The sequence below is a fragment of the Podarcis pityusensis genome (assembly GCF_964106645.2).
Source record: "Podarcis pityusensis genome assembly, chromosome: 15".
In the NCBI taxonomy this organism is placed as follows: Eukaryota; Metazoa; Chordata; class Lepidosauria; order Squamata; family Lacertidae; genus Podarcis; species Podarcis pityusensis.
In genome coordinates this window covers 23,608,677-23,623,476 of record NC_138040.1, presented here as the reverse complement: position 1 = coordinate 23,623,476, position 14,800 = coordinate 23,608,677, and the positions used below count along the sequence as shown (strand labels likewise).

The following is a 14,800-nucleotide window of genomic DNA, read 5'->3' as shown; positions in this document are numbered from 1 at the left end:
ATATGTTTTGAAAAATACATTGGATTTGCCATAGCTCACCATCGCCATCTAGTGTCACATTTGTATCATGTACTTTACAACACACTTAAAAATTTTATTTGCAGCTGTATAGCTGATTCTATGAACTGGCTTTAGTCCATGGATGGGATAACCCTGAGCAATGTGCTTAGTCCAGGAACATTTTTTTTTATTGGTAGCATACCCTCCAACATTTCTCTGATGAAAACAGGGACGTCCAATTCCATAATAATAATAATAATTAACAATTTTACTATTTATACCCTGTCCATCTGACTGGGTTGTTCCAATCACTCTGGGTGGTTTCCAACATATATAAAAACATAATAAAACATTTTAAAAACTTCTCTATACAGGGCTGCCTTCAGATGGCTCAGGGGTTGGATAACTCCATACCCTCCTACAATTCTCTTATGAAAATAGGGACATCCTAAGGAAAAGCGGGACATTCTAGGATCAAATCAGAAACTGGGACGACTTCTATAAATTTGGGGTGGTCCCTGGAAAATAGGGACACTTGGAGGGTCTGCGGTAGCAAACTGAGCTCACAGTTGTTCCGCACAAAAATGGGACTACAATAGGCCAGGAGAGTTAGTTTTCAGTTACTAAGTTTGGGCTGGTGCTGGAAGCTGGAGACACAGAAGCTTGCCTTGCTTTGTCCTGGATCCAAGGCTATGAGCTTGGAGCTTCTCTGGAAACCTAATGGGGAAGAAATATCTGTTGGGGTGTTAGTGTTGCGAACCCCTCTATCTGTTCGAAATTAGCCAGGTGCCAGGCACTTTTTGCACCTGGCTATTGGCCACGTGACGTGGGTGGAGCCTAGGACTTGCCGATCAGAAGGTCGGCGGTTCGAATCCCTGCGACGGGGTGAGCTCCCATTGCTCGGTCCCTGCACCTGCCAACCTAGCAGTTTGAAAGCACTTAAAAGTGCAAGTAGATAAATAGGTACCGCTCCAGCAGGAAGGTAAACAGCGTTTCCGTGCGCTGCTCTGGTTCGCCAGAAGCAGCTTAGTCATGCTGGCCACATGACCCGGAAGCTGTACGCCGGCTCCCTCGGCCAGTAAAGCAAGATGAGGGCCGCAACCCCAGAGTCGGCCACGACTGGACCTAATGGTCAGGGGTCCCTTTACCTTTTATTGGCCACGTGCAACCAAGTGAAGATGCCCGGGCACCAGGATGGCGCCTGACATCTCCACCATCTGGCTAGCAAGCGCACAGCATCATCATCATAATTTTTGCTGCCATGCTATGGCACGAGTCAGATTTTAACTGGAGCTGACAATATACACAATTCATCTTCAGCTTTGTAACCTTGTAAAAGGCGGGGAAAAGGTGCCTAAACATTCTGTTAGTGCACCTGTGACCTAGGATGAAGAGGCCATATGACAAATAGCTTTTCTATATCAGTTTCTAACACTGTCAAGGTGTATACATGTGTAATAAAACCAAATCTCTTAAAGACATCACAGTCTCCACTGGTCTTCATTCCAAGGGAAATGAACCCTGCATAAGCACTGCAGCCCATAGGGTCCCCTACGACTTGGAGGTTGGCATGCATGCAACAACATTTTAATGCACGTAACAGCACAGTGCTACTTTAGAGTTCAGTGGGGTTTACTCCTAAGCAAGTTATGGTAAGCAAACCCATAAGGCTGTGTACACACTATAACCATTAAAGTTATGGTAATAAAAGCCATAATAAGGCTGTGTGCACACTATACCTTTAAAATTATGGTAAGGAAAACTGTAATAAGGCTGTGTACACACCATACCCTTGAAGCACATCTGAAAGACATTATTTCCCACCCTGCTCAAAGAATTCTGGGCACTGTAGTTTGCTAAGAGTTGCTGGGAATTCTAACTCTGCCAGAAGCAGACTACAGTGCTCAGAATTCTTTGAAGGAAATAATGTCCTTCAGATGTGCTTCAAAGCCGCCCCAAAGCTCACCTAATTCAGCATCCTGTTCTCCCAGTGGCAAGCTTGCAAGCAGGGCTGGAGTGCAAGAGCCCTCTCCCCTCCTGTGGTTTTCAGCAACTGGTATTCAGAAGTATTACGGCCTCCAGTCATGGCAGATAGTAGCCACTGAAAGGCAAATGCCTGGAGAATAAGTCCTGTCTGAAAGCCATCCAAGCTGGCGACCATCAATGTCTCCTGTGGGAGTGAGTTCCATAGTTTAACCATGCATTGTGTGAAGAAGTACAGTGGTACCTTGGGTTACAGATGCTTCAGGTTACAGACTCCGCTAACCCAGAAATAGTACCTCGGGTTAAGAACTTTGCTTCAGGATGAGAACAGAAATTGTGTGGTGGCGGCGCAGCGGCAGGCCCCATTAGCTACAGTGGTGCTTCAGCTTAAGAACAGTTTCAGGTTAAGAATGGACCTCCAGAACGAATTAAGTTCTTAACCAGAGGTACCACTGTACTTTATCTGCCCTCAATCTTCCAATATGCAGCTTCATTGGATGCCAACGAGTGACAGAACAGCACCCAAACTTCCAAACTTAGCATCAGGCAAAACAAAAGAACTTGGGAGTGCAGGTGGGTCACAAAAAAAGAGGAATAAGTCGGCTGCTGTTTAATCCTGGGATGCGAGACTGCGTTTTGAAAAGTTCACACCACCCATTTCAAGCATCTTCAAGTGCACATTTAAAGCACATGGCTTCTCCCTAAGAATGCTTGGAATTGCAGTTTTGTTAGGGCGCTGGCAACGATAGCTCTGAGAAGGGAAACCATGGTTCTCGGGATTACTTGGTGGAAAAGTCATGTGCTTCAAATGGATACCTATTGCTGGTGCTCTGCCCGAATAAGTCACCTTCTCGTGACATGAGGGACGTGAGCGACGGCAACGGCAGGAGGGCCAAAGGAAGATCTGCTAGGTGTGGCCTCGAACGGACTCCTTTCCTTCTCTCTCACTCCTCCCTCACCCACTGCGGAGGCGGCGCGCTGTGTTGGGTCGAAGAGCCGCGACGACGGAGATTCCAAAACGACGTGTGACGCGTCCCGGCGGAAGGATTCGAGGAATGGAGCGCCGGGAGAAGGAGGAGGAGGAGGAGACGAAGAGCGAGGCGGCTCCCTGAAGTGAATCGCTGTGTGTGTGTTGGTGGGGGGAAGAATGCATTAAAGAAGTGGCGAGGGGAGGGGGGAAGAGGAGGAGGGGGAACAAAATAGTCCCGGAACCGCCGGAAGAGGCCGAACGGAGCCGAGTGGAGTCGAACCTGGGCCTGCCCCAGCGAAGCCGGCGGGGAACGTCGGCCTGAGGAGAATCTAGCCCGAGCGAGCGAGCGCCGGCGGGAGCGGCGAAGCCGAGTCGGGCCCTCAGACGGCGGCGAGAGGAGGAGGAGACGCGGCCTGTGGAAAGGAGCCCACATTTCTTCCCCTCCCGCTCCGCTTTCTCCCCCTCACATTCCGGACTTGGCGGCGGGAAGGAGGCTCTCCGGGAACGGCTGTTGTTTTAATCTTCTTGTTCTTCTACTCCTCGTCCCAGCCGTCGACGGGAGAGGCTCGGGTGGGTTGCCTCCACCGGCGAAGCTTCGGTGGCGAAGCGGGCCCCCAAACAGGACTCGAACCGGAGTCAAGCCGGTTCGACGCGGAGGGGCGAAAAGAAGTCGTCTCATCTCTCCTCACACCCCCCACCCCGCGGCCGCCGCAACTGCTGCTACGACGACTTCGGGGCGTCGCGTCCGAGCTCCCCACCCCCACCCCGGACCCATCGACGAACTTAGTCCTGTCAGGAAGAAGATGATGCTCTTCGGGGCCTAGAAGAAGAGAGAGAGAGGCGGAGATAGAGGGAAAGGGCGGGGGGCGCGTCGAGAGAGGACCCCCCACCCCCGGCCTGGCTCGTGTGTGTTTTCATACTCCCAACCCCCACCAAAGTAGGGAATATTATGCACCCTTCCCTGAGGGGAGGCTCCGAGGGGCGACCTCAGTTCATGCAAGACTAATTTTCTCTCTCCCTTTAATCAGCCCCAGAGCCTAATTTGGGGCTGGGGTGCGTGTAGATCTCATTTCCCCACCCCTTCTTAGAGGAGGGGGGCTGGTTTACTCTGCTGTTTTTTTGCCCTCCTAAAAGGCAGAGTTTCTCTTTACCCAAGGGAGAAAGAGGAGGTTCTGCCCAGTTCTTCATAGAAGGGCTAAGGGGGTTTCCTGTCTTCCTAACATCCCCCACCCCCCCTTGGTGGAAACAGCTCAAAAGTGGGACACCCCTACCAGCTTTTCTTGACAATCCTATAGAGAAAGGTCAGCAGGGCCATAAGGGCTAGTGCTGCAAAAGGGGTTTCCCCGCCCCCCTCAGAAAGGAAAATAAAATCAAATGCAGGAGAGAAGTGCCACCCCACACAGTCCCATAGAAGGTCATCAAAGGGTTCTTCAGTTTAGAAAGTGGTGAAGCCCAGAGAAATAACTTTCAGCAGTGGGGAATTGACCCCAAAGAGTATTAGATGAAGCGTTCCTGCCCTCCCATGGGGTAGTAAGGGTGGGAGGAGGCTAGTTGCTCCCCCACAAGGTTCCCTCACCCCTTTCTTTGGACAGGGATTGCTACGCTATTTGACTTCTTGTTGGTTTGCTGTGGCCTAATGACTTGAGAAGAGTTCTGGAACTGTGATGCCTGGACACGAGGCTTGGGAATAACTTGAAGCAGATGTGTCTGTGTCTGACAGTTACCATCTTGAGGCAACGGCAGGATTTTCAGAGGATTGAATCATGACTTTGAAGGCCTTCTCCCATACTACTTGGAGGATTTGGGGCAGAAAAGGTGCTTTGTGGCTTTTCCTGAGCGTACTCTGATATGGATCTTTTGGGCAATCGTGAAGAACTGCATTGCTGTTGTTTTTAACTGACTTCACTAGTACTTCTCTGGAGCAAAGCTGGTGTGTGTACTGTATGGGAAATTGACAGTAATGTACTTAAATTATAACTAGTACAATGCAGATTGGCTAAAAAGTCGTCTCCTTGCCAAGGGCTCCAATGAGTGGCACACAGTCTGCAATCACGGACAGGTCAGTATGAATAGTGTTTCTGTGCACCTTCTACATTGGCAGCTTGGAGTTTGGTCGCATTTTAAGTTTTAATATTGCAACAGTGGGAAAGGTGCAAAGGTTGACAGCCTTGAGTAAATGAGGTTGGAATTTACTTTTTGAGTTGGCAAGCCCAGCTTTGATCTGATGATGATCAAACCATCTGGGTTAGGTTCTAAATGGATTCAGATAATAGGGTTTTCAAGGCTGCTAGTCACTTGGTCCAGATGTGCGTTCTGGTATACTGTCGTAATAGGGTTACTTCTTGAAAGTACGGTATTTCCTAACTTCAGTGAAGGGGCTGTATAGACGATTGCTCCATCTTGGGGGTGCAGATGTTTAGTGGGCAGGTCATTTTGAGTGGAGCTGGAACACACTACGTAATAACCTAACCTATTTCCCAGTTGGCACGGTGGCATTCTTCAGTCTCATAGTTCCTGGCACCCACTGTATTTATTTGGAGCATTGTATTGAGTTTGGACTTATATTTTGTTCTTCAAAATGGGATGCTGAAGTGTCTGCCTTTACAGTAGATCTGCTGTAGTTGGCACATGGAAGCCTGTGCTTTCCCCTCTTCCTCTCCTCCTTCCCCTCTGACTCATGTTGCTTTCCCTCGCTTCTCTTTGCATCCTATTAAACTGCAACCCCACCCCATTTCCTCCCAGCATTTGGTACTTAATGATACTGACAGTTCTAGAACCTAGGATATGCCCTCTTCATCTGCAGGGAAGTCCTGGTTATCTGGGACATGCAGTATGTTGAGTTTAGATAAGAGGTTTCATCTTGTGTTTTTATTATTAAAGTCTGCTTCCTCCTCATTAAGTACTAAATTAAAAAACAAAACATTGGAAGCAGCCATCACTTCGTATTTTGGAGTTTGGATGCATAATCATAAAGAAAAGGATGCGGGGAATGAACTTGACAGCTGCTTTTTCTTTGGCAAGTATCTGTTACTCTTCTGGATAGGAATAGTGTTAGTTTGTACTTCATCACCCAATAACATAGGCATTACAAGAAGTGAAGTTTGGTCCAAATGTTTGGCCTTGTGACTGCTGCAGCAGTCCTGAAGAGTTTATTTTGTAGATGAGTCATGGAGTCAACAGGCACATAATCCAGCTCTGTTGATTATCTCAGACAATTTTCTGGGTTCCAGAGCTGGCTACAGAACTGCTAAACATGCTGCTTATTTATGCTTCTAAAATGTTGAACCTTTTCTTTAAAAGCAGCAGCAGACTCAGTTTAAATGCATAATTGGATTTTGAATGCATTTTCTTGTTTGAATCATTCTTCCAGAAAAATGGGAAGAATGCTTTGGATTTTCTTGTACAGAGCATGTTCTCCAAGCTCTAATTATCTTCCTACAAATCTTTTTCGAGCTTAAAAAATAAGAGTGTAAGTGTTTTGTTTCGGTAGCTTACTGGAAGTTCTATTAGGCCATTCATTTATTTCATGTTATCAAACAGGTTTTAGTCAGCTAGTAACAGATCTGAATAGCAGAAAAATAGGCTGCAGGTGAGCAGTTATAGTGGAGATGGTTGGTATTCTTTTTATAAAAATTGACATGTTGTCTTTTTATATTCCTTGTCTTTTTAATGTACACATTCAACTTACAGTATTAGCAACTACTTGCTAATGGTGGTGAAAGCTAGCTTTCTGTCTTCAGCCTAGGTGTGCTGTATGACAGGAATCTTAGACTTTTTATGCCACCCTGCTTGACCTCTGTTCTTGAGCAACTTCTTTTCTAATGGTGATAAGGTAATTGTTTTCACATTCCGACATTCACTTTCCTAAGCTTTGACTCTGAACATGATGCTGCATGAATATATGTCTGCTCAGTAGTTTCCTCTGCTCAGAAAACACCAGATAAATAATGACTTGGGGACTGTCCTATGCTTTATTTTGGTAGGAGACAGATAAATGATTCTCTCCCCCCAGCTTTTTTGTTATTATTTAAGAAAAAGAAATGAACAGTTCTGTTATTCCTTAAAGTCAGCTTCAAGCATAGTGCTTCGCAATGTTGTTTACTTGCAATGTATCCAACCTGGCCTTGGTTTGTCATGGACATCAGTCTTCACTCATAAGCTGATTTTTTACCAATTACTCTTGAAGTTCTAGAGATGAACTGGTGAGAAAGGGCTAATTCCCCCATGTCTTGCTTATGGACCTCCTATAAGAACCTGGTTGGCCACTGTGGAAAAAGGATCCTGGAATAGATGGACTTTTGGCCTGAACTAGGAGGACTCATTCTCTTTGAAATTTATTTCTTACATAGTGCTAATTTCTTCAGTCTGTGTTGGATTAAGCAGGATATAGTTTTTCTCTCTGCTTTTTTTAAAAAAAGAGGTTATGCTTGCAGGACAGGTTGCAGATCAAGGTCTAGATCTGTATGTCAACAGTAACTTTTATTTCCTATTGGCTTCAGATCTGATTACCAGTGTTGATGCTCTTGTGAGCAGAACTGAACCTGCCCATTCTTCTACTTGCAGCTTTTCTAGTTAATCTCATTTATGATGGTGATTTTTGCCTTATAATGATCATGCTTCCTATATGCTAAGATCATCCAAAGAGACTTTGCTTAGGTCAGTTTTTTTTGTGTGTGTATATATGTGAAGCCGGGTAATCAGGACTTTCATTGAAGTAACACTTTTTTCAGAATTCTGGCTCTAGGACTAGTTTTGTCATTATCTTCTGGAAAGTAGTTAAGAGTAAGACATTTTTATTTCAGCAATATATTGGAAGGTGAAACCAATGCAATTTAGTCAAGTTGGAAATTAAACTACCCACAGGTTGTTTTTTTAATATATAGCTTTATGGCTCTTTTTAAAAAATGTTTTGTTTTGATTAACTGAAATATTGTTGTTAAATCTTTGTGTTAATATTTATATAATTTAGCTGCCTCAAGGGCCTTCTTAAAACTGCAGTATATGGCAGGGTTTGAAAAACATGTGTGTGTGTGTATCTATATCTATATATATATCTATCTCCACCTAACAGTAGGGAGACTCATGGCAAATCTGTTCTCTTTGCCCTTTTATTTTATATATAGTAAAGAAACTTGGGGGTAGGGGTTGAACTGTTTAGAATGTGTTTTGGAACTGACTGCTTCACATTTTCAGTTTTCAAATACTGTATCTGCTTAGAGCTTAGTAATTATTTTTTATCACAATGTATCTTCCGTCCATATACTGAACTATATTATTCCTCTGTTTTGTTCATCTTCCGTCCATATACTGAACTATTTTATTCCTCTGTTTTGTTCATCTTTGTAGTATGTTTCTTTAAAGGGAGCTTAACATCTCTCCTTATCTCTTTAAATGTTACAGAAGACTATTCTGTAGTTTAAATCTTTCATTGAAATTTAATCTTACTGTATCATGAGTTATATTTAACAAATTTTGTTTATCCTGTCCCTCAAGAGTGTGGAATCAGCACACCTATTACCCTCAGTGAATATCACTGTAATCTTTTCTTACTCATGCACAAAACTTGCTCCTTTTTAATTTTTTCACCTTTTTTAAAAAGTCATACCAAATAAATGTGAAGTCTTAATGACTTCTGGCGCCATTCTTGGTTTCCACTGAGTTAACACTCAACATACAGATTTTCATGGCCATTGTCTTTGCAGTTACATAACAAAGATAGAAAACAATATTTTTGGTCTCTGCTGTCTGAAAGCAGGCAAGCGTTGGCTTTGAACATCCTATGTTTTGCCATTTGTGGCAGGCGATACATGGCTGAGTGGGATAAAGTGTGTTTTTTCTTCATTGCTGAGCAATTTGAAAACGTTTAAGATGATCATGATGACTCGAATGCATTGTGTTGCAACAACATAGAAACGTCTGGATGTGCCTGCTTCCCTTTTTTGTCAATCTAATTAACTGCATTTATTTTCATAAATAATGTTTGAAGCTACGAACATGAGTTTGACCAAGCTGCAGGAGGCAGTGGAAGACAGGAGTGCCTGGCGTGCTCTGGTCCATGGGGTCACAAAGAGTCGGACACGACTAAATGACTAAACAACAACAATTTTCATATAGCATTGCCAGTCATTGTCTCACACATTGTGTGCATTTTTTGTGTGTCCTTAGAAGGTAGTGTGTCCTATGTTTAGCAATCGATATCTTTTCTTCCAGCATGTTTTTGTTAAAGTGAATTCTTATAATAGCATCTAAAATCCCTGCTACCATGAGTGAAATAAGTGTTTGTGGAGAATTTACACAATTACTTAAACAAGATTTCTTAATTGTTGTTTTCCTTCACCACTAGATGCTAAAATTGACTCTTTCTAATTTGCCTCGTATTTCAGCGTATGCCTGCATAATAATAGTGACATCTAAATGGGTGGAAAATAAGAATTGTTCTGCTAAGCACAACCATTTTCTGTGAAATTCTTATCCTTTGTTGCAGTTGCTTAACTGAAAAGTTGTAGGTATATAAAAGTTGTGCATACTTCTCATTTTGCTAATTTGTAGTGCTCAGACATTTAAACTATATTTGTAGCAGTCTTTTAGCCAAACATTTCCAGTCATCAGGTTATCTTTCTTTTTTTTTAACTTGTGTTGCTTATCACTGTAAAGTACCTATTCCCAGGTTATCTGGAAACACATTAAATGATGGTATATACATCAGAATATAAAGAAAGATATTCTGTTTCAGTGTGCAGTGATAATTCAGACTGTTAGTGGCACTGATTTTCTCTGAGAAGAGACAAGCTATGCCTTTTTGTCCTCCCACCTAGAACATTCTTATGCTGCTTTTTTAAGCACCACAGCCCACTGTGTCAAACGGCAAGCTGGGTTTTTGATCCATTGTCAGAAAGGGGTCTAAATACTGACATTTCAAGAGGCAACCTCTCGCGCTTCCCAGACAGAGGGTCTGGCCAGTTCTGTTCCAACATTTGTGTCAAACAGTACAGAATGTGAGTATTTCATTAATGAGATACTCCCTTTCCCTCAGCGGAAGCTGGAAGTGAAGCAACCAGTTGTTCCACCCATGAAATGATACAAATGATACAAACTGCACTAGCTGGTATGACCATATACTTAGTCTGAGCTTTCCTTTAGTTATTATTTTCCCCCTTCAAGTTGGAAATTTTGATCATTATTGTTGGTTAGAACTAGACAGTTTCTTCAGGCTTTTATTCTATCTCTAGCCAAAATTGGAGCTTGCTTTTCTGGTTTTGAAGAAAGCTGTGGGTGCCAAGGTAATTGCTTGGGTGGAGGCGGGATACTGCTGGCCAAATGCATGTAATCCTTTGGTTGCACTGAACTTACTATGACATAAATTAGTAATGCTAAAAGGTTCAAGGCGGTAATGGATACCAAGTTATTTTCATTCCATCCAGTACATCATATTTAAATCCTGCCAAAGTCTGAAAGAAGCCAATTAGGAGTACCTTATATTTCAAATTGGATAATAGTCAGAATGGGGATAAATGAGAACTTCACAATGACGGCCAATACACTGGAGGGACAAATATTTCTACCATTTCTTGTACGTTAGAGCTGTTTCATTTCATCAGAATTCAGTGAAAGCCTGTGGTGTTGCATGCAGGATTCTCTTAAGTGTGACTATTGATTCATATTGATTTATACACCAACTAACAACCTTGCATAGACAGTCAAACTTAGTCAAACTTCAATTCCTTTCTATATTTTGATCATCAAAATTTGCTGTGGATCTGATGTTAAAACCAACTAGATGGGCAGTGGTGATTCCTTTGTTTAAACTGTGAGACACACTTTTTGTATAATCAAACCTATAGCTGGTACTGCATGGGTATATATATATGTGAATGCTGCACTAAAAAGTATTGATGCTTTATATGCGCCATATTTTAACAACCTGAAGCGTATGTAACCCGAGGTACCACTGTACTAGAAGAACTCAATGGGATACCATTTTCTAATGCAACCAAGGTGCTGGTTTTAACCTTTAAAGCAGTGCAGTGGGGCAGCCAGTTGGTGTCTTCCAGATACAGTATTGTGGACTCCAGCTTCCATTATTCTTGGCCATTAACTGCATAGCCATAGACTAAGACTGATGGAAGTTGGAATCTACAGCATCTGCAGGGCACCACACAAAGGAAGCATTCCCTCTTGCTTTGTGAGGAATTGTGTGTGTGTAAACAGACAAGCAATTACGCATTTGTCACTTGTTTTGGAATAATGAGCTCTGGTTAAGGAAGGTGAAGATGCAAAGTTAAAAACAAAGCCCCACAACAAAATCTTTAATATATTGCTTAATGTTATAAAAGAAGAAATGAAATTTATATGACGGCACCCTTTTTAGAATTCAACATTTCCTTAGTGTATGTTATGAATCCAAAGATACAGCAAATGAAGATGGGAAATGGAAGTCTCTCTGATCTTAAGACATGCTTATTTTATTTTGCTTCCTTAGGGAACATCTAGTAAGTTTCTGGCACTATGTAAATAAATGAAATTTGTTCCAAAACATTTTAACTCTTGAGCCACATGCATCTACCCTTTACTTGGTGCCATTTTCAGAGACACTTCATTTATATATTGTTAGTGAACTCAGTTCTAGAGATGTGTGTGTGTTTTAATTAATTTGTAGCCTACCTGATCTCAGAGGTTCTGGAGAAAAAGATGGGCCACTTTACAATCCTGATTTCTGGCCAGCAGAAACATGTATTGCATATGTTTAGAAATTAGAAAGGTAAGCAGCTACCATTTCTTGGCAAACACTTGCATATTTCCTATCCCAATGCTTGATTGGACTTTCCACTCCCCCAATCTGTAGCTTTGTGTTCTGTAGAGCAACAAGAACTTCTACAATTAACTCAAAGCAGTAAATAAGCATAGAAATGCTTCCCAATGGATGGAATAGTTGTGTAAACATTTCAAATTCCCAATCTGTGCAGTTCATTCAAGTTCATACCTTGTTTCTGTGTATTTAATTTGCGTAAATCATAGAATCATAGAGTTGGAAGAGACCACAAGGGCCATCGAGTCCAACCCCCTGCCAAGCAGGAAACATCATCATCATGTTTGTCAGGTGCCCTTCAGCTACTGATGGCCAAAGTATTGCTGTCTCTGTTAGAAACACATTGTCCTCTTTAGGATTGCAACAGGATATACTTACTGACTCGGGAGATGCACTTTAAGCTTCTAAACTTGTTTAAACAGCTCAGTGAAATTATGGCTTCTCTGTTAATGATCTCATTGGGGGATGTAGCATGAAGTGCAAGGTGTGAATTAACCAGAAGGGCCTCTCGGTGTGGATAAAGAAATGGCATGTATAAACTGCCAAAGGGAGAACTGCCTATCTTTCTGCCTGTACTCACATGAATGAGGTGTGGCTTTACAAGGGCAGCGCACTTGGAACAGTTTGTTGCACTCCTGAACTAAATGTGTGATGCAAATAAATTTGACTTATTCAAGCAGTTTTTATTGTAGCAATGTGTCCTGGTCTGGCCAAATAGTTCCTGTTTGTGTAGGAAACTGATCTCAGACCCTCTCTATTCATAGTCTTGGTTTATCATGTCACATGGCATAGTGTTTGGATAGCTTCCAATGTTGAAAAATTAAAGCTGATGGTAATCTTTGAGCAGTTTAGGCATGTTTTTTGTGGAATTTCGAATGAGCCAGTATTCGAAGGTGCCTGGAGGAAGTGTTATTGGAATCTGGAGGCATGAAGAAGGGTCATTTGATTTTTGGCACCAGATGCAGGCAAAGGAGGGGGGATACAAGTTTGGAGAGACTATATATAAAAATGGAAAGAAATTGCAGGATTGCAAATTCATTCATGTTTGGCTGTCAAAATTAAAACAAGCAGTAGGTCTTGGGAGCATACAGATTTCTTTATACTCTGGTTGTGGTGCTAGGGACCAATTTATGCTCCCTGCATGTAGAAAAATAACGCCAGAGAGAAGGATTTGGCATATCTTTTTCACTGGTGCATATTCATTTTCTGTACATGAGTATACAATATACAAGCGCTCCCACTGCAACTGAAGTGGTACTTTACCACTTGATGCTACTGATTCTATAAATTGCCACTCCATTTATTATAGCTATTATGCACATTTTATCCTATTCAAGATTCTTTGTATATGAGAGGGAGAGGAAGACTGAGGATGGGTATCATAAGCTTATTCAAAGTATTTATTTGCTGCTGTTTAGATATTTACCCACTCATTTACGCTCTGTTTTTGCAAGGTAGGATACTGATGCTACCAGAAACTTGGAAAGGGTGATATTAGCCATTAACAATCCAACTGCATACAAGAAGTGATGAATAAGATACAGAAGGCTACAGAACTTGTAAATAGTCAGAAATAAGGATTATTATTATTATTGATTAAATTTGTATACTTTCCTTTACCTGCAGAATGGCTTCAGCTGCAGAATTTTTATGGCTTTTCTGTCTGGGTGATGTCATTGATCACTATAGTACAGCTGAATAGGAACAGAATAGTAAACCTCAAGTTTGTATTACAGGACAGTGGGTGGAAGAGAGATGGAGCTATCTTCATATTGGAAAGTGCTATATAACATTTTGAGTCAATTTGATTTGTCACATAAAATGAACAATAATAGATCCATAAAATGAAGTGTTAAAGGGAATTGATCTGCCTACTTCCTGGAAGTAAGCATGAATTCTGGGATAGAGGACAAAGGAATCTCCTTGGATCTTATCACTGATAGCTGCACATTTCAAACTGGGGACCCACTGTAAGCTTCTGGGGGAAAAAAGCTGTGGTTTGCCTTCTGCTGTGGTTTTTTGTGGTTTCAAAAGCGGAAGTGGCTCTTGTGGGTAATGATCTGATCACATTTTGTACCACATGTGTTATTTCTGTTTCTATTGGCTGGTTGAGAAACCATTACCCCAGGGTGGCTTTTATAGACTTGAGATGTTTTTCAGCCCATGTAGAATTGATGCATTAAAGTATCCAGAGTTTTGTCAGTGAAGCTGAATTTGTTGCTGAAGTCATATACGCTACAATTAAATGTCACAGTAGACATGAGAGTGCTTGGATGAGATATAGAAAGTCGTGTAGGGTTCTGGCATAAAAGGAAAATGTTTTATTGTTGCCTTGTTGTAACAGCAGCAAAGGGTACCGTATTTTTCGCTCTATAACACGCACCTGACCATAACACGCACATCATTTTTAGAGGAGGAAAACAAGGGAAAAAACATTCTGAATGAAACAGTGGATGTATCATTTTTGTGCTTCATGCTGTGGCCACAGACATGTGATCTGATGGTGAATTTGGGGTGACCCAATGCAAAGATCCTGAGGATCCATGTGGATCCATGCTTTGTAACCACGTTTTTGCACCATTGCAGCCCCAGGCAACAGTGGGTGCGTGATTTTTTTGGTGCAGGCTGTAGCTATGGACATGCTATGTGATCTGATGGTGAATTTGGGGTGACCCAATGCAAAGATCCTGAGAATCCATGTGGATCCATGCTTTGTAACCACATTTTTGCACCATTGCAGCCCCAGGCAACAGTGGGTGTGTGATTTTGGGGGTGCAGGCTGTAGCCATGGACATGCTATGTGATCTGATGGTGAATTTGGGGTGACCCAATGCAAAGATCCTGAGGATCCATGTGGATCCATGCTTTGTAACCACATTTTTGCACCATTGCAGCCCCAGGCAACAGTGTGTGCGTGATTTTTGGGGGGCAGGCTGTAGCTATGGACATGCTATGTGATCTGATGGTGAATTTGGGCTGACCCAATGCAAAGATCCTGAGGATCCATGTGGATCCATGCTTTTAAACCACATTTTTGCACC

The 14,800-nt window shown here is 42.4% G+C and overlaps 1 protein-coding gene across 3 annotated transcripts in view; it reads left to right on the top strand.

The window, feature by feature from the left end:
* The first annotated feature begins 2,991 nt into the window (after window positions 1-2,991).
* Window positions 2,992-14,800, top strand: part of ARHGEF12 (Rho guanine nucleotide exchange factor 12) — an 87,751-nt gene continuing 75,942 nt past the window's right edge. For 2 of the 3 annotated variants that reach the window (XM_080983375.1, XM_080983373.1), the window contains exon 1: window positions 2,994-5,012. In XM_080983375.1, coding sequence (XP_080839501.1) covers window positions 4,981-5,012 — 32 coding nt within the window. In that variant the 5' untranslated portion in view covers window positions 2,994-4,980. Of the gene's footprint in view, window positions 5,013-14,800 lie in introns of all 3 variants that reach the window. The other variant, XM_080983374.1, reaches the window with a different exon arrangement.